Source organism: Eurytemora carolleeae, unplaced genomic scaffold (assembly GCF_000591075.1).
Source record: "Eurytemora carolleeae unplaced genomic scaffold, Eaff_2.0 scaffold61, whole genome shotgun sequence".
NCBI classification, from domain to species: domain Eukaryota; kingdom Metazoa; phylum Arthropoda; class Copepoda; order Calanoida; family Temoridae; genus Eurytemora; species Eurytemora carolleeae.
The window spans coordinates 469,020-494,213 of NW_019396269.1; the positions used below are offsets into that span (position 1 = coordinate 469,020).

Consider the following 25,194-nt stretch of genomic DNA (forward strand, 5'->3'; position numbering starts at 1 on the left):
CATCCTCGAACCCCTGCCTGGAGCCATTGTCAACCATTAACATTAAGACCCCCCCCCTTCTATGTAATGTCGTCTTCAACTTAAATGCTCCTCTCGGAGACGAGAATCCAAACCAAACAATTTCAGCCCGCTTTTCTTCTTTGTTCTCCGATAACGGAGTATAAACGTTTATCAATTGTGAACCATTTCAAAGTTAAACAAGAATATTTCAATTAAAAGAATTAGTGACTTCCATCAACATTTAATTGTTAATCTTTTCAGAAGTTTTAATGTATAAAAAGCGTCTTCGGACTTTTCGTCAGATAACCCCCAAATAGGCAAATAGATCGTAAGAATCTTTTCATTATAAATTTGTAAACCCTGTAATAACTATTCATCATTATTCATTTCATTATTTTTTTAGGAAATAAAGAGTTTTCTGCATTATCGATTTTGATTTGTGGGTTATACCTTGTCTATCTGTTCATCGTCAGAATCTTGTGCCTTAGCGACAACAAATATATATATAAATATAATATATGGCAAATGATTGAAATAAATCTAGAGTTTTTACAGACAAATGTAGTGAATGTGATTTATAGAGAATATATCATGAAGGTGTCCACTATAAATAGAGAATTCAGAAAAAAAGCTCTTCTCATCAGTTTTAAATTTACGCTGCGGTGATTTGGACTATAGCGAGGCAGTCTCTGTGCATATATAAAAATATTTTTTCCAGTAAGGCAACTATATATCATGGAGAAAATATTAATCATAATTGGCATGGCAGTTTTTAATCTTATAGAACCTACCAAAAAGCATTTTCATCTACTCCTCTTTCATATCCTTAATCTTCTATATAATGAATATTCTTTAAAACACTGCAGCTAATTTGTTCCACAGGGCACAGGTGGCTGATTGATCATCGCAGATTTTTCATATTGGTGGATTTGCTATTTCTAAAGCTCTTTAAAAATTCTCAATTTATAGTGGACAACTTTAGGGTATAAATTAAGAAGGTGAAAGCTGTTAAAGACCGGTAAAGGAAGCCTTTGATTTGATTGAGTTTGTTAATACCAAAAATGATTGGGAAATTGAAATCAAACCCAGCTGAAACCCATAATTTAATATACACCATGAATGGGGTTGAACATGATCTAGGGGAGGGGAAGGGTAGTAAAAAAATCAGCGCGCTTTATACATTAAAAACGTTAAATTCCTCTTAGAAAACCCTTTCATACGCCCCCTGGTCCTTATATAATTTATAAAAGAATATCATATTGTTTATTTTGAAAATTTGTTTTAAATGTGAAAATAAATAATAAATTGGGAATTTATTGCTCTCTGTTCAATTTTTTTTTTGGGGGGGGGCCTAAATTTGTTTTTGTACTTCTGTTTCTTAGAATATATATTAAGTACTTTCTTCAGTCCCTATAAGAGTGAGGGGGGGGGGGGAAGGCAAGCCATACCCGTAGCGCTTCCTATCCACAATTTACTCTCAAACAGAGACTTGCAGCAAAGCGCTCACCCGTAGCACTTCCTTAGCCACACCAAATAGCTTCTAGCAAAATGTCTTTACATTTTAGTGCTTATTAAAGAGGAATACAGCATTAATTTAATTTCTATAGAAGTCATGGCATCTATTATATAATATATAACCTATACTTATTTATCATATTTTTTTGGTAATATAAGTAATTACATTCTGGCCTAGCTTGGACCAAAACTTGTCAGCATTTTGATCGAGACAGTGTTGCAGTGTAAATCATGAGTTGCGGCATTTGCTCTTACCCAAATAGCTGATCCATTCAACACTGTAAAGTCAATCTGAAACTATTCAAATCTGACGATTCCAAGGTTAAATCAAGTCTTCTACCTTGCAGATTATAATCTTTCTATGGCTTTATAAATGATTCGGCAAAGAAAAAAACAATTTTACAGTTGAAGGAAATCATAAATATAAGGAGGCCATATGTAAAGACAATTTTTTCCAAGAACTTAAATATTTTTCATACTATTATATGCCTTAATAAGTACTATATATACAACAAAATGTTTTCATGGGGGTATATTGCATTATGAAATTAAGGCATTTTTTCTTAATTTTGCCTTAATTTTTAATGTAAATTTGGTTTGCACATAGGTGTAGGAGGACAGTGAACTTTCTTTATACATGTTTATGAAATTGAGGATAATTTCAATCTTTGTAAGAAACAATGCAGTTTTGTGTAGGAATGATCTGAAATTGGAAATAAGATTAAAATTCATCTAAGTGCGATCAAAGTATGGTAGTAAAGTAATACAAATTTATTTTGTATCAATTATCTTTGAGTGATGTTGCCAAATGGCAGTTTATTAGTCATTTATGGATAAAATTAGGCATTAAAACTTAAGACATATTGCCGGAAGCTATTTGGGTGTGGCTAGGGAAGCAGAGGGGAGGAAGGCCAGCCAAATCAATTTCTTGACTGAACCACATTCTCCTCATTTTCTCGTCCGAGCCACCTCGGAATCTTCCTCCTTCAATTATTTTGTGTTGAAAAGTTTTCAATTCTAGAAGATAAAACTATTTTTTTAAAAATCTGGCCACGTTAGGGCATAAAATATGAATGGACTAAAGTATTGCAATGGCTATATTATGTTGGAATCTTCAAACCCATGAGAATGATGTCAAACTTTACTTAGGTAGAACTTAAATCTCTTCTGCCTCCTTAATAGCTAACCTTCGTGATATAAAATTAATAGAAAAATATTTGGCATATCTCTGCTTATAATTTTCCCCATGGAACCACCTGGAAAAATTCTATGGTTTTCACTATAGTTATACAAATAAGATTAAAGTTCTATAAACTTGGAATTATTTGCAGCATTCTACACCAGGAATATCTGAAAGTGCGCGTGAAAAAGGTGAACATTTTTAAGGACATTAAACTTGAAATCTTTAATTCAATTGAAACTTTTTACTTTGATTTACAAAATTTGATATTTCATTCAATGCCCTAACGTGGCTTGATTCTTAAAAAATAGTTTTATATGGAAGGATTAGACATTTAAAAAAAAATGCTGAAAGGACGAGGATTTCGAGGTGGCTCGGACGAGAAAATGAGGAGAATGTGGCTCAGACGAGAAATTGTTGTGGTTGGCCTTCCTTCCCTCGTGAGCGCTTTGCTTCAGGTCTATGACGTTGGTGAGTAAATTGTGGATAGGAAGCGCTACTGGAGTGGCTTGCCTTCCCCCCTCCTAGAGTCGATACTCCGACCAATCCTGAGAGTTGTAAACTGTACTCTGATTGGACAACTTTCTCTCGACAACTGCTGAGCAGCTAATCACAGGCCACCGTTCATATGCTTCAGCAAGGTACAAATGAAGTCAGCTGTAGGTTCTAAAATGGCGATCAACAAAGAGAATTGACAAGATTTTTTATAAATTTTCCTCGTAATTCCTTAAGAATGTGTCAAAGTTAACAATAAACAGTGAAAAAACAAAGGTAAGAATTTCGAGGCTGAATTTTATTTTCATAAAATGGCTAAGTTCTCACTGAAAACCAAGTTTTGTTAAACAATACGCGTTAAATATGTATTGATCTAAAAACAGTTCTAATAGATGCCGTATCTTACAAGTTTCAATGGCTCAGTCTTGGTAGATTTCTGGACCACGCCCAGACCTCTGCACGTCTCTAGTTTTGTTCTCAGTTCATAAATTAATGAACATGATAAAACGTAAGTGGTAGTTTCCTATAGTATTAAATAAGAGAGAGCTGACGGCCCCTTGCATATCCTAGCCGCGGCGCTTGGCCTCCTAGCCTTTCCTAGCCCCGGCGATCGGCCCCCTAGCCTGTCTAAGCCGCAGCGCTCGGCCCAGAAATTGTCTTAGCCTAACATAACCCTAAAATAGTATGTTTATGTTTGTGTGGTGTTGATTCTCAGAACTATTGGAGTATAATGAGTAAAAAGAAAATAATAATTTTTCTGAAAATTAGTAGTCATGTACAAAATTGATAGGAGGGGGGGGGGGGGGTATAAAATTTGTATACTAGGATTGACCCAAAAGTCTTACCATTTTGAAACTTTATTTTCTAGGACTTCATTTCTGGTTCCAGAATGATTTTATACAAAAACTTTCCCGGATAAAAGTCTTATTATTGTAGAAAATGATAAACCCCTGGATGTATTAAATGCAGATGTTTAGAAAAAAGTCCTTCTTATAAAATTAAACGTATCGAACTTTTTCTTCAAGACTTTATTTCGTGAGATCTTATTTCCTGAGACTTTTATTGGCAGTCCCCATATTATTTTAGGAAAAAAACCCAGTAATCTAAAACTCAGGACTATATTTCCAGTGACATTTTGTCCCAGGACTTCAGAAAATTGGGCCTTTTTGCTTCAGTTTTTATTTCCAGGTTTTTTTTTCCAGAAACCTAATCGAACCCTGAAAAATAAATTTAGTTGAAATTGAGGAGGGGGGAGGGGGAATGTACTCCGACAGAGCGCGACGTCAAATATATGTTTTAAAACCTCTGCTGCTGCTTCATTAAGTCCAGATATCTTTATTTATTTTTCTTAATTTTATTGTTGTTTCTTTTTTATTCTAAAACGAGTCCCTTTCCTTTTTCCAATTATTCAATAATTTTTTTACACGGCTTATTGACAAATGAGTAAAAAAAATTGGTGGTTGGAATTTATTTTCCAAGGAAATGTTTACTCCAAGACCTTATATTGATTTTTGTTTAATATTCCAGGAGTGTAGGATGACGGTGTGTCCTGTGTGCAGGGTTGAGGTTGTTAATCTCGTCTCACATATTGAGATTCACACTAAATCCGATATTGTCGGTGCTCTCATCAACCAGGAGACACAGAGATGTCTGGGATCAAATTCATTAGATGCAGCCCTGGATATCCAAGCTCCAGGTGGGTCGGAGAGTAGAGAAGATGGAGAGGATAATCATAATGGACCAATACATATTCAGAGAACCCTGAACAACTTTAGTATTATTAATAACATTAATCCTCAGTTTATTCCTCCATCATCAACTCTAGTGTCAGGAACCTCAAGCTTTGCCCAACAATCCTCATCCAATATCCTTCATCATGAAAACTCAAATTTAATTCAACCCGGATCCTCCAGTGTGGAATCAGCTGGAACATCTGGTATCCTTCTCCCTGGAACCTCGAATATAATCCAACCAGGGAACCTTAAACCTGCGTTCCAACCATCTGTAATGGTTCCCTCAATGATTGGAAACCATATGGTTTGTGGTGGAATACTGCCGGTAAATGTGATGGGTAGTTTATCTAGTACTCCTCTACTTTTCCCTCAGGTGAATGGTCCTACACTTCTGATCAATGTACCCAGCTACTTCTCCTACCAGGGGATCCAGGGCATGCCGGGGATGATGGTGCCAAGCTTCTACGGAAACCAGATCGCCACAGCCAACAGCAACACATCCTTATCCTATGTCGTTGTTCCGTCGTCCACTACAACAACAGCTGTTTTGTCTGAAGTAAAAGTATCATCTGCCCAGGACAGTTCTCCTGCTGTAACTGCGTCTGTGTCAAGTGCTGTAACAGCACCAGTTGTTACTCCAATGGAAGTTGAGGAAGACGAGGATCCTGTTGAAGATACTTCTGATGATCTTTCCGACGAAGGAGAAAATGAAGAGGATGGCAGTGAACCTGTAAAAGTAGGAAATGTTCGACCAACCACTGTACGATCCCCTTCTCCCATCCCTGGTCCTAGCGATATCACATCTAAGGTTACTATTCTCTCTTCAATTCTAGCCAAGAACCTTTCTCCAGAGAAGAGTAAAGATACCAAACAAGAAACAAGTATTCAACAATCTGTAATTAGTCACATGGATTCCTCTAGGCTGTTTAGAACTGGAAAAGACGTCCCTATTAGCCAACCTTGGTCCGTGAGCTCGGTTCAGGATAGTCTGCTACCTAGAGCTGAACTCCAAGAAAGGATACCACCCGTAGAAGACGAGGACGAGGAGAAAGAGAAATTAAATCAAGAGAAAACTGAACTTCCTCAACTTAATATAAACTTTCAAGATATGTTTCCAGCACATCTTTCTGGACCTTCATCCAGTTCTGGTAGAGCTAGACCGGCAACATCATCTGTGATAGTTAGTCTTAATTCTGTGTCAGAACAGTCAGAACCTATTCCAGGTAAACCCTTATCTCCAGGTGGTCCAACTACCATAAATACAGTTGAAGCTCTCCACTCTGCTCTAGCTTGTGATTCTGATGTTCAGTTGGTTGTATCCAACCAGCTCATGGAGACACCGGAGTTCAAGGCGTTGATGCAGGATATGGAGCATTCATCCATCCTGGACCAAACCTCGGTCCCCGCCTCCTCTGTACGCACTCCAGTAGAGAACCCTGACCTAGATTTCACTAGCCACGAGAGTGTGAGCACAAGCTTTTCCTCGGAGTCAACCAGAGATCAATTCGATCATCCTCAACACATCCTTTCATTCCCACCTCCATCAGAGGACGATTTAACCCTTCAGGATCTGATTGCAGTTGAGACGATTGACGAATCTCGAATGCCCGAGGACGACGATATCTCCTGGACTGGTCAACTGTCCGCCGACTCATTTCAGTATATTTCTAATATTATTGAAAACAATAAACCCGACGAATTGTTTAAATGTGACAAATGTGGACTCCACTACGGATCCCTGTGCGAGTACAAGGATCACTCTGTTGTGTGTCATGTTTACAGGAAGGATATGATAACCAAGACTAAGAAACAAACCATGTTCCCTGATCTCCGGATTCCTCCAAGTTCAACTATAACTAGCAGAGCACAAACCTTCTATACCCATGTAAAGCTTGAGCCCCCAGAGCACTTTAGATTAGTCAAATCCGAGCTTACAGTAGCAAACCAGGATCCTCTAGCTGCTTCAACAAATCATTGGAAATGCGCCCAATGTAAGAACGTTTTTGACTCTGGACCAAGTCTACTCAGACACCTGGATGAAATCAAGGCAGCTAAGATCAAGTGTCTGAGCTGTCACAAGGTGTTCCTGGAGAAAGATGCTCTCGTAGAGCACAGTAATCTAGCACACCCTAAGAAGTTGGTTAAGCTGAAGAGGGACCCGGAGCAGAGTATTGATGATTATCTGAAAAATCTTCTTCCAAACGAGATGGGAGAGTTCTCTTGTGATAGGTGTGATCGAGCGTTTGGAGAAAAGAGCATGTTGCTTAAACACATGACTTGCCACTTCAATGCTAAACCTTTTGAATGTTTAGAATGCGGGAAAAGATTTGCAAAACTAACCTTGATGAAAGAACACACAAAAAGGCATTTTGAACCCAAGAAGTACGCATGCTTGTATTGTGAGAAAACGTTCTTTGTTCCCGGAAAGTTGAAAGAACACATGAGAATTCATACTGGCGAAGCCCCATTGAAGTGTGATATATGCAGCCGAGGATTTAAACGTCACAGTAATTTGTCAGAGCACAAAAGAACCCACTACCCGAGCGAGGTGAAACCTGCGAAGGAGTTGTTCTGTCCAACCTGCGGAGAGCAGTTTAAAACTAAAAGAGAACTAGACTGGCACGTGGAGGAGGTTCATGAAAGGTAAATAAATAGTAAATAAGTTGACTCAATTTGTGGATTTCCTAACAAGGTTATTTTTTATCACTTTGATGTATGGCAATTAAATCACACAATCATGTAGTGATTTTATGGAGGTTAAAAATGTGTTTTACAAGTTATCATAATTTATATATTTTTTTTTTATGAATTTATCCTTAAAAACGTTTAAACGCTCTGCTTTTTTATCGATTGAAATTTTTACATTATTAATCCTAATGATATCTACACAGTCTTATTATGTCTACGTTTTGATAAAAAATATCGAATAGAGTTTTACCAAATGTTTATTTAGGGTTCCGAAGAAATGTCGGTTTTGTGGAGATTGTTTTGTTCACTCTAGTTCCCTTACTCGGCATATCAGGTAAATATTAAGCGGGGGGGGGGGGGGGNTAAATCCCCCCCCTCTTCCAATGGTAGGTTTACATTTGTTTCCAACAAATTGTATTCTGGGATTTATTTTGGGGCACTGGTTTTTAGACTTGTTGAAAATGAATCCTAAAAAATTCAATTTGCAAGTGTTCACCTCTCATTGATATTTCCTCCCTCTAAAAATTTTCATCTCGAAATTTCCCCCAAAACACAATTTTTTAACTATAAGTTTTGGACTAACAAACATGATTTATGTTGCTGAATTTTATTTTATTCTAGATTGAAACATGAAAATAATTTCCGCCCTGAAAAGAAGAATGCGAGCCTGTACTCCAACTGTCCCATTTGTGATCTGGTTTTTAACAAGACCTCAATTAACAAACATATCAGGTACAAGACCTTAACTTTTATCCAAACAATATTTTTCTTCCGTCATCTATTGAGAGACTGGTAAATCTTCGTTAATTTGATTAATCAAATGTCTGTAAACGTAATTATAAGTGACCCTTATTAATTATTATAGTGTTGTAAGTCTGATTAAGTACGGTTCCCTTAAAAGTTTTGTCTGATCTAGTATGAATTAGATATCCAATATCCATATTTATTATCTTGAAAACTGATTATTTTCAATTGTGTTTTTTTTTATACCAAAGCGACTTGGGATTATGCTAATCGTTATACTACAGGAATTATTAAAATTCAATACTTTTCAAGCTAGAAATACGACGATATCTTCCACGTTGTTGATCAAATAAAGGTTTTAAGGCCATCATTTTTAATTGGAATCCTTTTTAAATAGAGGTTCAATTGTAATTAACAAAATGACTTAGATATTAATTAATTTTATCAATTTTATGAAAAGAAATAAATTTAATACGAAAAATATTTATGAACTTATTCCGTATCCACGTTAAAACGGATAAAACCTTGGGTGCATTGTATTTTTCTCTTTAGTTTTCTCCACAGGATCATCATCTGCATCAACACTATATTCAATAATTGTTCAGAGTGGTTCATCGGCATGAGAGAAATTTTCCTTGTGAGATTTGTAAGAAACTGTTCGTCTCTAAGAGTAATCTGGAAAGTCACATGTGGCAGCATAAAAACAAACGACAGAGACCGTTCAAGTGTACACAATGCAATAAGGTAATTATAAAATACTAGGCTTTCAGGGCGCATCTCCTTTTTCAATTGTAAACATTTTCTCTTTGTAAACGTTGAAAAACAAAAACAAAAAATTCGCGGATTTTATTAAAAAAAAAACGTGGATTTTCAAAGTTTAATAAAAATCGAATTTTGTTTGATCATCCATAAACCTTCCCTGGGGTCACGTGAGGTCTCACACACAAACAGACAAGCAAAGTATATATATAGATTCAAAAATATTTATCACAAAGCAGAATGGCAAAAGGGTAAATAAGTTGTTTTCAAGAAGAGAACAAGGATGTATATTTCTATATTTCTCGAAAATTTTTCCTCCTTATGAAAANTGGGGAAAATTAATTACATTTTTTAGGCAAAAGTATGAAAAAGAATAAAAAAAATGCCTTCTGATGTCCAATTTTATTCCCCCCCCCAGATCTTCTAAAAAAAATTTAAAAATATACACAGGGAATCGAAAAAAAGGAATAAATGTAAGGGGAAATATGAGAAAAAAGCAGTGATAAACAAATATAGATATATTTAAAGAAATTTAAAGAAATTTAAAGAGACAAGAGAAGAAAAAAAGAGGAGGGAGGGAAATCGAATAATACCACGGGCAACGCCGGCCATTTCAGCTAGTATTGCATTTATTTCTTGAATCTGAGAATATTGTTTTTTACATTTTAGGCATTTTTACGGAACAATCAGTTGGTTGCTCATCAGAGAACCCATCAGGGGATCAAACCATTTGTATGTAACGAGTGCGGGGTTCAGTTCACCATGAAAACTAATTATAAACGACATGTGGAGGAGCATTCAGGCACCAGGTATTATTATTATTATCTATTATTATTGTTTATTATTCATTATTCATTATTCATTATTCATTATTCATTATTCATTATTCATTATTCATTATTCATTATTCATTATTCATTATTCATTATTCATTAACATTATAACATTATCATTATTTACATCACATCGGTCATCTATGACGCGCATACAAGGTGGAGTCAAGGTCATTAATTGGTTAATTAACGTGACCTGTTTATAGACAGAATATTCCGACACTGGTCATGCTACAGGGTGTTCAAATATATATATATATATATATATATATATATATAAGAAATACAATGTATCATAATTTCATTTCTCTTTTAGAAATTTCTCCTGTACAGTTTGTACTAAAACGTTTACTAGAAGTTACTATCTAACAGATCACATGAAGGTAGAACATTTAAACTTTTTTTTTAAAATCATATTTTATTTACAATTTTAAATAAGAAGGATTTCTGAAAGAAATATTCTTTAACAAAACTTTCTCCCTCACTAAATTTCTTATTATCAAGAAAGAAATTGAGTTTTCAACACAATGTCATCAACACTAAATATTTCGGACTATGAATTCTGTTAGATTAAATAATCTATTATCAAGGTTTACACAATTAGGTTTAAAATATATAGGGATAAACCAAATTGAGTTTGTGGCAAAGATCCAATTCCTTTGCGCAGATGTCTGCGTAGAATTGTTAGGTCAAACGTAGTAATGAAGTTGGTGCAACTTTGCTTGTTTGGAAGTCATTTCTTTTTCAGCTATGCATATGGATTGGTTTATATGTAGGACATTCCTAAAACTCTGATTGATTGATTGTTTGATTGATTGATTAGGTTCACAGCGGGGAAAAGCCCTACATCTGTGGTATCTGTGGTAAAACTGCGGCAACAAGATCAAACTACAACAGCCATCTGAAGACCCACGCTACCAGGTCAGTGAATTATCTCCATTTTCATTTATCCTTTTATTTTGTTCTATCCTCCGTTTTGTTTTATCCTCCATTTTGTTTTACCCAACATTTTGTTTTATCCTCAATTTAGTTTTATCCTGCATTCTGTTTTACCCAACATTTTGTCTTCTCAACCATTTATTTTTTCATCCACCAAGTTTTTTATCAACGATTTTTTTTATCAACCATTTTTTCACTTCACCAATTACTTTTAAAGGCTATTTTTGTGTTCAATATTCTCTCGATCCCCATTTTGTTTTATTCAATATTTACATATTCCGCCATTTTATTTTAATTTATTAATCCTTAACAGACCTTGCAATTTAACATTGTCCTATTTTATTTTGTTTTAATCATAATTTTACTCAAAAAATATGGATTAAAACATGAAAATACTATAATTGCTTGTACATAAATGAACATAAATTAAGGTTTATTCATCCAACTCCTGTCATGACCTAATTCTTACTCAATCTATTAATGTTTAATGATAAAGAACTATAACAATTTTAATAATGGTTTTCGGGATTATTAATTTAGTAATAAAGGAAATAAATTCAGTATATTTTACATTTTACGTAATGATTGTTTTTTGTTTCAATGTGGAATATGAAATCAATTAATCACGAATAGTGAAATCAATTAATAAATAAGTGGTTAAATCAATTGACGAAGAAATAAATGTTTATTAGATAAATAAGTGTATCAGAAAAAAAAATTGAGAATAAATCAATCCATCAACAAATAGATCAAATTTATTCTTATTTTCAGGGAACCTGTTAACTCTGAGGTTTAAATCAATCAATCAATCAATCCACAATAATTGACAATAAAGTGATACTGGCTCCGACGCGAATACTAAATGAATTTGAAACAATGTGAAAAGTATTCGTGAGAAGGATTTGATCTCTATTCTCTAGTTGTAATTTATTATCATCTACTATGTTTATGTTTATGTACAGATCCTCATACACGTACCATCCTAACCACTGTACATACAGTGGGACCTATAAAACTGTGGAATAGGAATAGATTTTAAACAGTCTAATTGACGTCAAGTACTATTGTACTATGAACACTGTACAGTGAGTCACTGAGTGTATACTTAATATTCTGTTTTAAAGCTATTGCGTTATAAGATTAGCTAATCGTCGTTTTCATATTCCAAAGTTTTATGGGTCTCACTGTACCTAATCCCGAAAATTTATTTAATTTTTAGCAAATTCAACCATTTTGTGATCATGGAGATATGAGTTGTAATGTATATTGTATAGTTCATCTCTTTATCGACTAGTTAATGTTAGATTAAGAATTTGTATAAATCCGTTGTAATCAATCCGCTTGAAGGGGGGGGGGGGGGTATTTTGTCCATTTTAAAATCGTTGCATGGATTCATGCATTAAGACGATAGGTACTACATTAGACTTCTTGTTATGATCAGAGAACATATTTTTGAAGGAAAATATTGCAAAACCAAGCTGTTTAAAACCTTCCTTCGTAATTCATCAATATTTCTTTTTAAATCATTTCCCAGAATTGATTCGTGATAATCGATAATTCATTAATTCGGACAATTATTTAGATTATTTTATTGCAAAATACTTATCCTTTGAGTTAATTGCGATTATAAATATAGACTTAAATTCTATCATTTTTGTAACTTTTAGACCTTATTTTTGTCGAATCTGCATTTGTTTTTTATTTTGTAAATGTTTTTTATTGTAACGGATTTGAGGGAATTTGAGAGGGGTTATTTACATGTTAAGCTAAATTTCCATTAGTTGTAATTAACAAATTGAAATAAATTTGTAATGGATGGAAAGCATTTACTATTTCTAGTATAAAAAATAAAGTAATTACAGATCCAGAAAACATTCTTTCTCTGTACAACTGTCTTATGTACATTGTTGAAATGTTAATTTCAAAAGTTCTTATTCTTGAATAAGTTAGTCTTATTTTTTATCAATTTGAAATACTGTATTAATTTTTACATTTAAATTTAAAAATGTACTTTATCAAAATATTATTTAGTCTAAATTCTTGTTATTTAATTTATTAGTGTGTTAGTTAAATAAAATGTAAGCTATGATAAGATGATGTAATTTTTTATTAGATATGCAACGGAGGCAAAAAATTTATACTTTTTTTAATAGAAATTTTTTTGTCCCCAGGACATGAGCGGGTTGTTACGATCTAATCTCGGAATTTTTTCTATTGCGAAAGTTTGTGTTCTCTGTTTTTTTTTATATTGATCTACCAGGGGTTGTTATCCGGCAGCACATTCATCCATCCACGCTTCATGCATTCTGAGAAGAGGGTTGACAAGATTCCAGCTGCCTAAGATCCTTCTTAGGCCTGAGAATATAGAGTGCAGGAATCCTTCTGATATACTGGAATGAGGCCCGGGTGCCATACTGATAGGAAACATCACACTCATTGCCCCCTAACATCTGTAAGCCCGGATTGGATACCCCCAGGTACCTATAGCTGACAACTATAGACTCTCCCTGCTTGTCCACCATTCCTCTCTTCATCATCATTCACTTGGATCAATCCCACTTGAAGCTTATTTCTTGTTGAGCAGAAAGCTGCGAGAGTTGTTGACAGCCGCCCCTCTGTCCTCCTACATCCGTCAGGTGGCCATAACCGCTTAACCAGATGTCGGCTTCAGATGTTTTTGAAACCACAGGTTTGTGTGGAGTACGGGGAATCGAACCCGTGAACACCAATCCAGTTACTGGCTGTGGACATAATATGTTTTAATTGTTATGATCTGAGAGTTACTTATAAAAACATTTATTCCTGCAGTTTCGAGGATTTTTGGTAATGAAGACAACATTTTCATATTTTCCAGGAATGTTCGAAAACAAGTTGTAAGCTAAATATTATTTTTAAAAAATTAATCAAAACATATTATGAAAAATCCACTATATACAAATGGGGCGAAAGATAATCGATGTCTATAGGTTGTACTATTTGAATGATTTGTTTGAAATTAAATAGATTTTTTTACGGTTTGAGTCGTATGTTGCATCTTTCTGAATTTTTATGGACACTATGTTCTTCGGTATTAGTCGTTTTTAACAATTTTCTCCTTATAGACGCAACAGCCAGAAGTAAGATTAGTAGCGATCAAAAGCGCTTTTTTATTGCATTAAGCCTATACCCCCTTTCATTTTTCGCTAACACTCCCTTTAAGCACGGAAGTCCATCTAACATTTGCATAACATGCTTTTCTTTCTTTTTTACAATCAAAAAGTTCGGCGAGAAAATAGCTTTTATTTAATGGTTTTTTTTTCTCAACAAATCTTGGAATGGCTGGGGCGTTTGTTAGGAATAGCTTTTACTAATAAGTAGACAAACAAAAAAATATTGTTCATAAAATGAAGATTCTAAAAAACATTGCTGCAGTTTGTAAATTTTCTTTCTAGTTATTGAGATATTTAAAGAAACCAAAAACAAAATGATTTTAAAACTATTGGGGCCTTTATTTTTACAAAATACTTCCAGATCGAAAGATAATTAAATTTTCTTTAATTTGAGCATTGGTGAAACTGCCTTTTATCGTGTTTATGAAACATTTCTTGCTCAGAAAGGAAGATATTTGGAGAAATACTTCTGGAGTAAACTTAGTTTGTTTTGTTGTAATCTTTGATTTAAACAATACATTTTTTTGGAAAAATGTTAATTTAAATAAATGATACTTTTCTAGAGTTAATTTGAACTACAAAAAAAAAGATATTGCTTAAATCAAAGATTATAAGAGATGAAATGAAATTCAATTGAAATTTTATTGTTAAAATATTTTCCTTTTAATGTAAAAAATGTTTAAAGTTTTATAATCAACTTTATTAGTCATAATTAGGCAGTATTTAAACAAAGAAACAAAATCTACAAAGTTTGGGTTTTTCCAGTCCAAACTTTGATTGTGAAAAAGAAATGAAAATGTTATGAAAATGTTAAGGATACCATATGATGGACTACTGTGCCTAAGTAATCGAATTACCGGAATTTGTAACCAAATTTTGATTGGGGAACTCGGTGGAGAACCACAGTGCCGTAGCTGCAAGTTAATAATTCCTAATTGAGAAGTTTTACCTGAACAGAGAAAACCTATAGTTTCCAGGCGAACTCTTGTTTCCCCGCTAGTTCATACATTATTTAATTCATAAGGTAAACGAGGCCGCATGATGACGCATGGGTTTCACTGAAAGAGACTGTTTGTAACTTAAAGTAGGTGTTAAAGTTCCACATATATTTCAAAATATATTTCGGTCTTGATTGACCGCCTTCAGTTCTAAAACGTTTCTTTTTTTAATCGGTTTTCGTTTTGAACAATACAAAACGATAGTAAGTCGAATTTTCAAAGCATACAACTCAGAGGTCACAATGTCGAATAGTAATGTCGCTAAAGTTTATTTTTTTTCGGAGGGACTTGACTTAAATATTAAATAGTCCTTCAAATTAAAATAAAACACCTACTTGGCAGCAGGCATAGACCATTTTTGCGATTTTTCCATTTTCTTTCCATTGAAAGATAAAGTAAAGTAAATAGAAAACTGTAAAACACCTTCTCATAAAAAAAAACAGCTCGCTTATCTTTATTTGGCTTGTCTGTTTCATCTGTTTGTTTGCTTCCAATACACGTCAAAACAGCTGAACCTATCAGGCTCAAATTTTTGTGGCAACTCACATGACCCCGTGGGAAAGAGTTTTGGCCGTTCAAAATTATAAAATTTTATCAATGAAAACCGAAAAATCTAAAAACGACGTAGAAAAAGGAAAACAATAGTTTTTGATATATGGTCTTTTTTTTGAAATTACACGAATTAGTCGTCTTTTCTTTTCTTTTTAATTCGTCGTTTTTTAACGAAGGTACGTTTGTCCTTTTTTTATTCCTGATCATTAACGATGATTTTCGTTTTTCAAAAGTTTAAAATGAACAGTTCGTTATTTTTTTTTCTAAGCCCGAAAAACTAGCGTTTTTTTTTGGTCGTTTTTAAAAACGATTGACAACCCAACATTAAATACAAATTTAGGAAATAACAACTGCAATTATCATACATATTAAAAAAAAGCAAAGTGTAAACAGAAAATGTATGGTCTGCCCCTTTAATTCTCTATAAATATGTATAATGACACCCTGTGAATATTCTAATAGTGATTAATGTTCTGATTGAAGGTATAAATATTTAATATATGAAATACCATCATTATAACATTATCATTATTTACATCACATCGGTCATCTATGACGCGCATACAAGGTGGAGTCAAGGTCATTAATTGGTTAATTAACGTGACCTGTTTATAGACAGAATATTCCGACACTGGTCATGCTACAGGGTGTTCAAATATATATATATATATATATATATATATATATAAAATTGGTTTTAAATGAGACAGATTTTTCTTTAATTTTTCATAAAATCGAATTTCCGATTGAAATTTTTTAGATATAATTAAATGTTCCTATTAATGTGATAAACTCTACTTTATTTATTTTTTGGAACACACTGTATTTTCTGACATGGGCCGTGTATTGAGCTTGCTCCCTAGATACAAAGAACGTCATACAATGTTGTCTCTGAACCTTTCTTGTTTGATTGCTTCTATTTCTAACCAAGAGCTGTTTAGGTCATATCGTTTATTTTTTAAAGCTTTAAATTTTTCAAAGAAAAGGAAATTTAATTGGATTGGATAAATTTTTCTTTAAAAATAACGACACAGAGTTTTTTATTTAAAAAATTTTTCTAAAGAATTTTATTGGGTGCAAATTATTGAAAGTTTCCCACTTTTTAACTCTGTGGAAAAAATGTTACAGATTTATCAAAAGATTAGAAAATGCAGCTGTTGGCATCCATCTTGGTTTTCTCTCTCCTTGTCCTGGATTCGGATGCAATCCAGGTAAAATACAGTCAGGACCAGAAAATTGTGGATTCGGAAGACGATATCAAACAATGATTAAGTGTATTTGATGTTGGATTACACATTAAATAGTTTCACTATAAGTGATTTATCAAATTACACATTCAACAAAATGGGTCTGTTTATACTGCACAATTTTTGTGTCTCATGTGTCTAAATTACAAAATTACACCATAATTGGTAAATAAAGATTCAAAATGAATTTACAAATTCGTTAAACTTAAATCTAAACAATTTTGCTATGAGGTTTTCTAAAAAGAATATTAATCTCAGAGTCAGGCTAACAAGAGTCTTGAACGAAAGTGTTAAATATCAACATCACTAATTTCATATCTTTGCCAATTAAAAAAATGTGCTTCGGAGTATCTTTGTTTTTTACTGGCGTATTACCAAAAATAGAAAAAAGATTTTAAAAGAATTTTCATTTTGACCTTTTAGAGAATGCGCCATGCCATGCGCCATGCGCTGTAAAATTTGGGACCGGTCTAATTCAGCCTCTTTTTTAGACAAACCCCAATTCTATTTAATTTTTTTCTTCTGAATTGTTTATTTCTGTTTAGTGCTATCAATGCACCAGTTTCCTAGGCGGGGAATGTAGCGAAACTGCAAAAGGTAAATAAATAAATTTCAGTTCGTATTATTCCTCTCCCTAGTTTCTAACATTTTTTTAAAGAATTTTTTTTTAAATTCAATAATTTCATTTAAATTATCAAGTGTTCGAACAGCTATCAAATATACTGACTTTAGTTCTAAGGTTGCTTGATCCTAACCGGTACAAGGATGCCAGTCTAGTTTTACCGTACCGACCCTTCTTGTGTACCCAGTATGTGGTTGACCCGTTTTATGCAACAAAATTAGGCGGTCGGAACTATAGTGTAGTATTGGTATCTATAGTTCCTTATTATGGTATAACTTGATTTTATTTCTATGTTTTTCAGTTTTCAGGGGAAAAAGGTTAAAATTGTAATTTATGACAAAGCGCGGGTAAACGACCTTAGTAACTATAAATAACGCTGGGTTCCCAAGCTAGGTATGGTATACTTTTGTTATTTTTATCTTTAGGGTTTGGTCTACCGGCCCACCGGAATTATTGAAAAGTTAATCCTTTCAGATAATTCATTTCTTCCTTTCCTTTTGTCTCAGATTTTATGACCCAGGAAAAATATCTGCAATGATTCAATTGATTTATAAATTTGTAGAAATCAATAACAAAATGAGATAGATATAGATAAATATGTAGTTTGAAATTTTAGTTTGGAACCTTTTCTAAATATTTATCCTTTTTAGGTTCTGTGGTTACGTGTCCTGATGGTATTACGTCCTGCACAATAGTAGAAGGTATGTTATCATTGAATAAAACACGGTCTCTGAAAGAAAAGCCGGTTCTAACTGCATTCGTTTAAAAAAGCAAAAATGTTATATTTCAAAACTGTTTTTAAAACTAAAATTGTTATGCTACATACTTCTAATTGATATTAATCGATCGGAAAGGTTGCAAAGATTTTAAAAATGTTCATTTTTTTAAATAACCCATGGTAAGTGCGACGTTTAGATACAATTTTTAAGTGTACAATGCACTATGTACATTGTACATTGTACTTTACAATTCGCATGTTCAGCGTATGCTGGGGGTGTACTGTTTACGTACTCGAGGGGGTGTGTAAGTGCTGACTCTTCCGGATTCTCTGCAGAGCCTGGATGCACAACTATGGATTCAGTTGCCGCGGTAATGTAATATCGGCATGGGAAAAAAATATTTTCAAACAAGTTTCCAAAATGAAAACACCAGAAAATCTCCTTGACTTAAAGCGTTTTGAAAATTTATAAATAAAATTTATTGAGTTGCTTATTGCATAAAGGCAATATGTATAGTTAACCCTATTCCTGCTGGGGGGATGGGGGGACCCCCCCTGTATAGTTTTTTAAACATAACTCAAAAAGTATTGGTCTGAGGCTGCTGAAATTTTCTGACTTTTCCTAAATACCTATTACCCCCCATTTAGGCCGTTTTTTAAAACAATTTATTATTTTTGAATTTTTAATCTTATAAATTGGATACAGTTGATTCTTCTTCTTGTCATCGTTTTTCTGCTTCCTTTTTATTTTTCTTACGTTGACTGTCCCTTTAGGTCTAAAACTGGGCTTTCATACTAACTGCCTGATTCCTGCAGCCACACTGCCTGAATGACTACTTTTAGCTGTAACAAACTAAATCTTTGTTTTGACCCACTTTCAGTAGTCAGATTTTGATCATTTTTAGTCTTTTGAAAAGTCTTTGACATATAAGGAAACGGATTGCACACGTTTTGTAACGAATTTTTTGAAAATTATTTGCATACAACCCGTCAAAAGAAATTTGCACATTTTTAGTTTTTCTTATAGTTACAGATTAGGTTATTTAATATATTGCAAATTTCTTTGCACATTTGGAATGGCACGGTCAAGGGCTTTTTATCATTTTTTGGACATTTTTTTGCAAACATTTTATTATATATAACTGGATATTGCAAAAAAATAAAATTTTTGCAAATTTGCAATTTTTTGCAGATTCTAAAAGTAGAGCATAAGAGCTTTCCAATGATGTCTCATTTGTCATATTTGGACATCAAACATGGGAATTAGAGGGGGGTCTTTTTTTGGGGGAGGGGGGTCAAATTGGCCCCCCCCCCCCATCGTATCGTGGTTTTCAAGCATTCAAGATGCAAGTTATATGTTGAAATTCTTTTTATGCATTTTTTTTTCAGAAAACCAAGAGCTGCAACTGTGCAACTGACAAGTGCAACGAAAGCTTTGAAACAGCTGGAGCCAGGGCTGTACAGTTCTCCCTGGTGGCGGCCATCTTGTCAGCTGTTCTCATTAATCAGTTGTAAACTAATTTTATATAGACCTACAAAGCGCGTATTGATTATACTTTTTGTTGCATTTCGAGTTAAAAAATATAGATTAGTTCAAAATAAATAATGAAAATATTCTTGTTGTCGCTAAGGCACAAGATTCTGACGATGAACAGATAGACAAGGTATAACCCACAAATCAAAATCGATAATGCAGAAAACTCTTTATTTCCTAAAAAAATAATGAAATGAATAATGATAAATAATTATTTCAGGGTTTACAAATTTATAATGAAAAGATTCTTACGATCTATTTTCCTATTCGGGGGTTATCTGTCGAAAAGTCCGAAGACGCTTTTTATACATTCAAACTTCTGAAAAGATTAACAATTAAATGTTGATGAAAGTCACTAATTCTTTAAATAGAAATGTTTTTGTTTAACTTTGAAATGGTTCACAATTGATAAACGTTTTTACTCCGTTATCGGAGAACAATGAAGAAAAGCGGGCTGAAATTGTTTGGTTTGGATTCTTGTCTCCGAGAGGAGCATTTAAGTTGAAGACGACATTACATAAAACTGGGGGGGGGGTTAATGTTAATGGTTGACAATTCTATTTACCAAGCCAGAGTTGAAATTTTATAATGCAGGTCAATTTGACATTTGGGCCATGCAAGAATAAATAGACTTTTTAAGCGCTCCAAATTATTTTTATAACATTTTAATGAAAATTGAATTCTTGGAATTTTAAACCACCTTATTTGCCCTAAAGATGCAAACCTGTATCTAGAAAAGAGCAATATGAGAGTTTAAAACACGTTGAAATAAAATTGTGAAATACACAGTATCAATAACTACAAAGATGAACTGGCTCTGCAGGTACTATTCATAAAGTTACACTTAATTTAATTACATTTCATAAATCTAATTACATTTAATATAATTACATTTCCTGTAATTTACATTTCCCGTGAGAGGTACATTTTTAAAAAAGTTACACTTCCAATGATAAATTTAATTGTAACAATGAAAAGTTGGTAAAAGTTGAAGCCTTAAACTGAAATGCATGAGTCCACAAAGTATAAAAAAAAATGTATTTACAGCATAAAAAAAACAGATAATATTCGATACTATACTTATTAAATCAAGCCGGAGCTTTTGACGTACTATCTGCCTCTCTTCCGCCTCACATGGCAAATCAACCTTCCTCCTTTGATTTTTCGTTGATACTACTGATCTATTCGGCTTTATCCTGGCAGATACTACTGATCTATTCGGCTTTATCTTGGCAGATCGTATTCATGCCTCCTCATGAAGCCTGGTTATTGGCCTGAGTTTAAAACAGAACTTGAGGTCAATGTCGGCTTGAATTTACCACGAGTCGATGCATGATATCTGGAGGAGATTTCCAACAAACAAAATATCTTCTATACATGAGGCGGCTTATTATCCGCCCTACTGTTTAAATAGACTACAGGCATATTTACATGTAAGCTTCTTCATGGCTTACATTACGTTACACACACAGAACAGAGATTAGAGTAGAAAGGAATTTTAACATTCCCTGGCCTCGGTAGGAATTTTGTCAGTCCCTTTGAGCCTAAAAAGGAGTTCAAAGTGTACAATTAATTTAAATTTTCACAAATTATATGTAATACATCACACTAATTTTGCATAGTTGGAATCCATTGATTTGGCAAGTTGGATCGATATCTGCATATTCTCTACAGTATGACTTTGGAAGAAACATTTCAAATATCTCTGACGAATTCTCTCTAGATATATTAAACAGCCTGCCAAGAGTCATCTTTGAAGAATGTGGGCCGCTCACCATTCAAGAAGAAGACAATATCGAATGTTTGCAGCATCTCCTGTTACAGCTCCGGGACTGTGTAGAAGACGACATTAGAGAAGAATTAAATTCGAAAAGTTGAAAACCTATGCATAAATTGAATCCAATCTAATATCTAAACCAATTTTATGTGTTCGACAAATAAATAATAATAGTAACACTCAGGGCAAAACTTAAAAGAAATTTTCTGGGTTTCCGAAACCAAAACTGGCCACAATACCGGGTTACCTCTCTTAAGTCTGGATTTTTCTGAAAAAAAAACGTTGAAATAAGATAACTTTAAAGATGTTGAGATGTATTAGACTGCAGCTAAAATGAAACCTTTATGTATCCAGCTAAAAAAAAGATTTATGTTTTACATTTTCCAATAATCTGTATAAGCTGAAACAAATGTTGTCAATTTGGCTAATAAAAACTATATGATCGCCACAGGCTACTTGGCTTGAAATTTGTGATTTTTTTTCTTCAAATACAAATAAAATATAAAAGGGGTAGCAGAAACATTTTTTCAATTTTCGGTTTTAAAGTTCCCTTTTCTAGAACTTTTCATTAAAGGTCGGATAAATTTTCCCATTTTATTCCAAAACCCTGGGAGCAGCCACCCCTCCCTCGCTGGAGACTACAATCGACAGCTTTCTGTAACCGAGTTGACTAGAGCTTGATCAAACTTGATAACACGTTTTAAAAGGCGAAACCCAAACTCTGGCAAACCTGGGTTTCAGGAAATGGGGTTTCGTAACGAGTTTAAAGATTTTCTCAAGTTTTGCACTCTGGACATATCCGTTACAATTTCTTTGTTTTTTAAAGTTGTTAATTAACTTTTAATATGTGTATTAGCTATATGGGAATTAAAATCATTATTGTAATAAACCAAAGAAAATAAAATATAGACTAGAGTGGAATTTACTAGAAAAAAGTCTAAAACGGCCATTTTGTTGTACTGTTTCCATACTGCAGGTGTACTTCACATATTTGCGCTATATAACCTTTTGGGCCCTGGAACATGATTTATAAAAAAAGCTAAAATTAATGTTAAAAGAAACCCAAATTATGAAATAGGCTGGTTTCATAATTGACCAATGATCATTTCACATAGACTCTATGCCTTTCACTTTACAAACGATGATTTTCCGTTTTAACTATATATCAAATGATGTTTTTTATTCACCTTATTCATTTCATAAAGTTTATTTAACAGCTTTAAAAAATTCGAAATTGAAATGGATAGTCTATATAGGGAACATACTGTATTTATGTACTCTACTTGAAATTATGTCTGCAGTCACATTAAACCTTTCAATTGAATCTATTTTAATTAAACTGCTTTGTAGGTTTGTGAACTTTGAAGAAATGAAAAAAAATTGTAAAATGATCTTTAAAAAAGATAATAAAAAGCTTTAAAAATACTGCCTCTAAAATCAAGAATCCGAGGTTTTTTTCAAGAAATCTCTAGATGTAATATTAAATGAGCCCCCCCCTCCCAGGGGGGCACTTGGGGGGCACCCAGCCCCCTCCCCTCGTGATGAATTAATTGGATGGTTGGTTTGACTGTGGTTTGATGTTTTGGCTGGTTGGTTGGTTGGTTTGGTAGATGGATGGTGGTTAAATGAATTGTTATTTACATGATTTGTACACTTTGAACTCCCTTACAGGCTGAAAGGGACTGAAAAATTCATACCGAGGGATTGTCTAAATTCCACTCTAATATATATTCTATTCTCTTTGTATTAAACATTAAAACGTAAAAATCGTCGTTTGAAAATTGAATACGCACAGACTGTGAATTGTTAATCTTTTTTTTTGCTTAAGACTCGTTTGTATACTGCAATTAATATTTTGTTTAAATTAATCTTATTATTTTGATCAATTAAGCAAAATGACGTGGGGGAATTTGGAATGCATAACAATGTTATTTATAAAATTTCACCTTTTGTAAAAAATTTTTTAGATTAATGCATAGTTATGTTTTATTCCGGTAATAAGGGTTTCCATTTTAAATTTTTTTCTCAAAATTTCGATGATTTTCGTAAATCAATGCAGAATACAAACCGACTGTCCCAAAAAGCAAAACAATTCGAAGACGACTTTAGCAGGGGCGGTTCTAGGATTAAGCCAGAAGGAGATGATTCATTTGGCTATTTGTCCCGTTTTGCCTAATATAGTCTGTCTTTGTACTGTACAGCTTGCTCTGACTAGTTGAAATTCGGCACAGTACATGAAATAAACTTGAGTGTACAGTGAGAAGCAATTGAGTTGCAAGGTTGAACCTGCATAAGATTTAAATTCCTAATTATGATTCTAGTGATTTTTTTATTTCTGAAAGGTCTATAATTTAAAACTATTAATTTAGCAAGTTTACAATATATAAAAGTCAAAGATCAATTTGTTCATGAGTTAATTAATAATTTGCTTTCTCTGTTCCAACTTTCTACATTGCACGAGTATAGTCTAATATAACCCAACCAGAAATGTTTCATTAACTGCAATGTAAGTTGGGAGGGTTAGTCGACAAATCGAGGTGGACACGTCGATATCATTTTACAGGATTTTAAATGGATATTTTCCACTACTAATCATAGGAAATTTTCACCTATTTATAGGGGATACACTGGATATTTTGTACTAATTATAGGGGATACGCTGGATATAGGATAGACTGGATTTTTTTCTCCTTAAATATAGAGAAGACAAAAAATAGGATATAAACTGGATATTTTGTCAGAAATAGAATATAAACTGGATCTGTAGCAAGAAATAAAATATAAATTGGATATCTTCCAAGAAATAGGCTATAAACGGGATATTTAGCAAGAAATATGACATAAACGGGATATCTTGCAAGAAATATGATAGAAATGGGACATTTTGCAAGACATGGGATATAAACTGGATATTTAGCAAGAAATACGATATAAACTGGATATTTTGCAAGAAATAGGAAATAAACTGGATAAATTGAAAGAAATAGCATATGAACTGGATATTTGCACAATAAAGAATGAAAACTGTACAGGGTGTCCCAATAAACATGGGAATTGAGAGACGACTTAAAAGTCGTCTTTGATTTTCGATATCTAATATTTAACATAAAAATGATGATGTACGTTCTACGAGCTTTTCATGAAATGGTCTTTATATCACCTTTCTCGTGTCTTACAAATTGACGAAGATATAACCTATAAAGACAAATTAGAATTATTAAAAAAATTGAAATTTGTAAAATTTTGCAATATCTTCACTAATTTTGCAATATCTTCACTAATTTTGCCATATCTTCACTAATTTTGCAATATCTTCACTAATTTTGCAATATCTTCACTAATTTTGCAATATCTTAACTAATTTTGCAATATCTTCACTAATTTTGAGGATACAAAAATGGTAAACCTCATTTTGAAAATCTCAAGACCAGGCGTTTTCGGTATTAGATGTGTAAATATTAGTGGAATACTACAACTATTGAGTTCATGAAAAAATGACGCATTGATCGAAGACGATATACAAGTGGTTACTGAATTCCCATGTTTAATAGGACACTCTGTGTTATTTGCAATATGCATAGAAACTAAACTGCAATTGTGCATCTAAATATAAATTGATATTTTTAAAGTGCATTGAAAACAAAATTTCATATGTTTTTTTTATAAACTCAATTGGTGTAACGTTTGAAACCTTTATCTGATCAATAATGT

The 25,194-nt window shown here is 33.2% G+C and overlaps 2 protein-coding genes across 5 annotated transcripts; both read left to right on the top strand.

Annotated features, from left to right (window-relative positions):
- The first annotated feature begins 3,329 nt into the window (after window positions 1-3,329).
- On the top strand, window positions 3,330-12,703 carry LOC111699783 (uncharacterized). 4 transcript variants are annotated; one of them, XM_023470515.1, is made up of 10 exons: window positions 3,330-3,466; window positions 3,583-3,698; window positions 4,718-7,566; window positions 7,877-7,945; window positions 8,233-8,343; window positions 8,961-9,099; window positions 9,784-9,923; window positions 10,264-10,330; window positions 10,771-10,868; window positions 11,658-12,703. In XM_023470515.1, exons 3-10 carry the CDS (start codon window positions 4,727-4,729, stop codon window positions 11,680-11,682), a joined length of 3,489 nt encoding a protein of 1,162 aa, XP_023326283.1. In that variant the 5' UTR covers window positions 3,330-3,466; window positions 3,583-3,698; window positions 4,718-4,726; the 3' UTR covers window positions 11,683-12,703. The 4 variants fall into 4 exon arrangements, 2 of the variants coding, with proteins under 2 accessions (XP_023326283.1, XP_023326282.1); XR_002764815.1 differs by lacking the exon at window positions 3,583-3,698 and having other exon boundaries at window positions 3,331-3,466; window positions 11,658-11,860; window positions 12,057-12,703; XR_002764816.1 differs by lacking the exon at window positions 3,583-3,698 and having other exon boundaries at window positions 3,331-3,466; window positions 11,658-11,860; window positions 12,106-12,703.
- Window positions 12,704-16,711: 4,008 nt separating this feature from the next.
- LOC111699815 (uncharacterized) lies at window positions 16,712-19,751 on the top strand. Its single transcript, XM_023470550.1, has 5 exons — window positions 16,712-16,796; window positions 17,378-17,429; window positions 18,105-18,155; window positions 18,437-18,543; window positions 19,562-19,751. The coding sequence occupies exons 1-5, from the start codon at window positions 16,734-16,736 to the stop codon at window positions 19,685-19,687; spliced, it is 399 nt and encodes a 132-aa protein (XP_023326318.1). The 5' UTR covers window positions 16,712-16,733; the 3' UTR covers window positions 19,688-19,751.
- The last annotated feature ends 5,443 nt before the right edge of the window (window positions 19,752-25,194 follow it).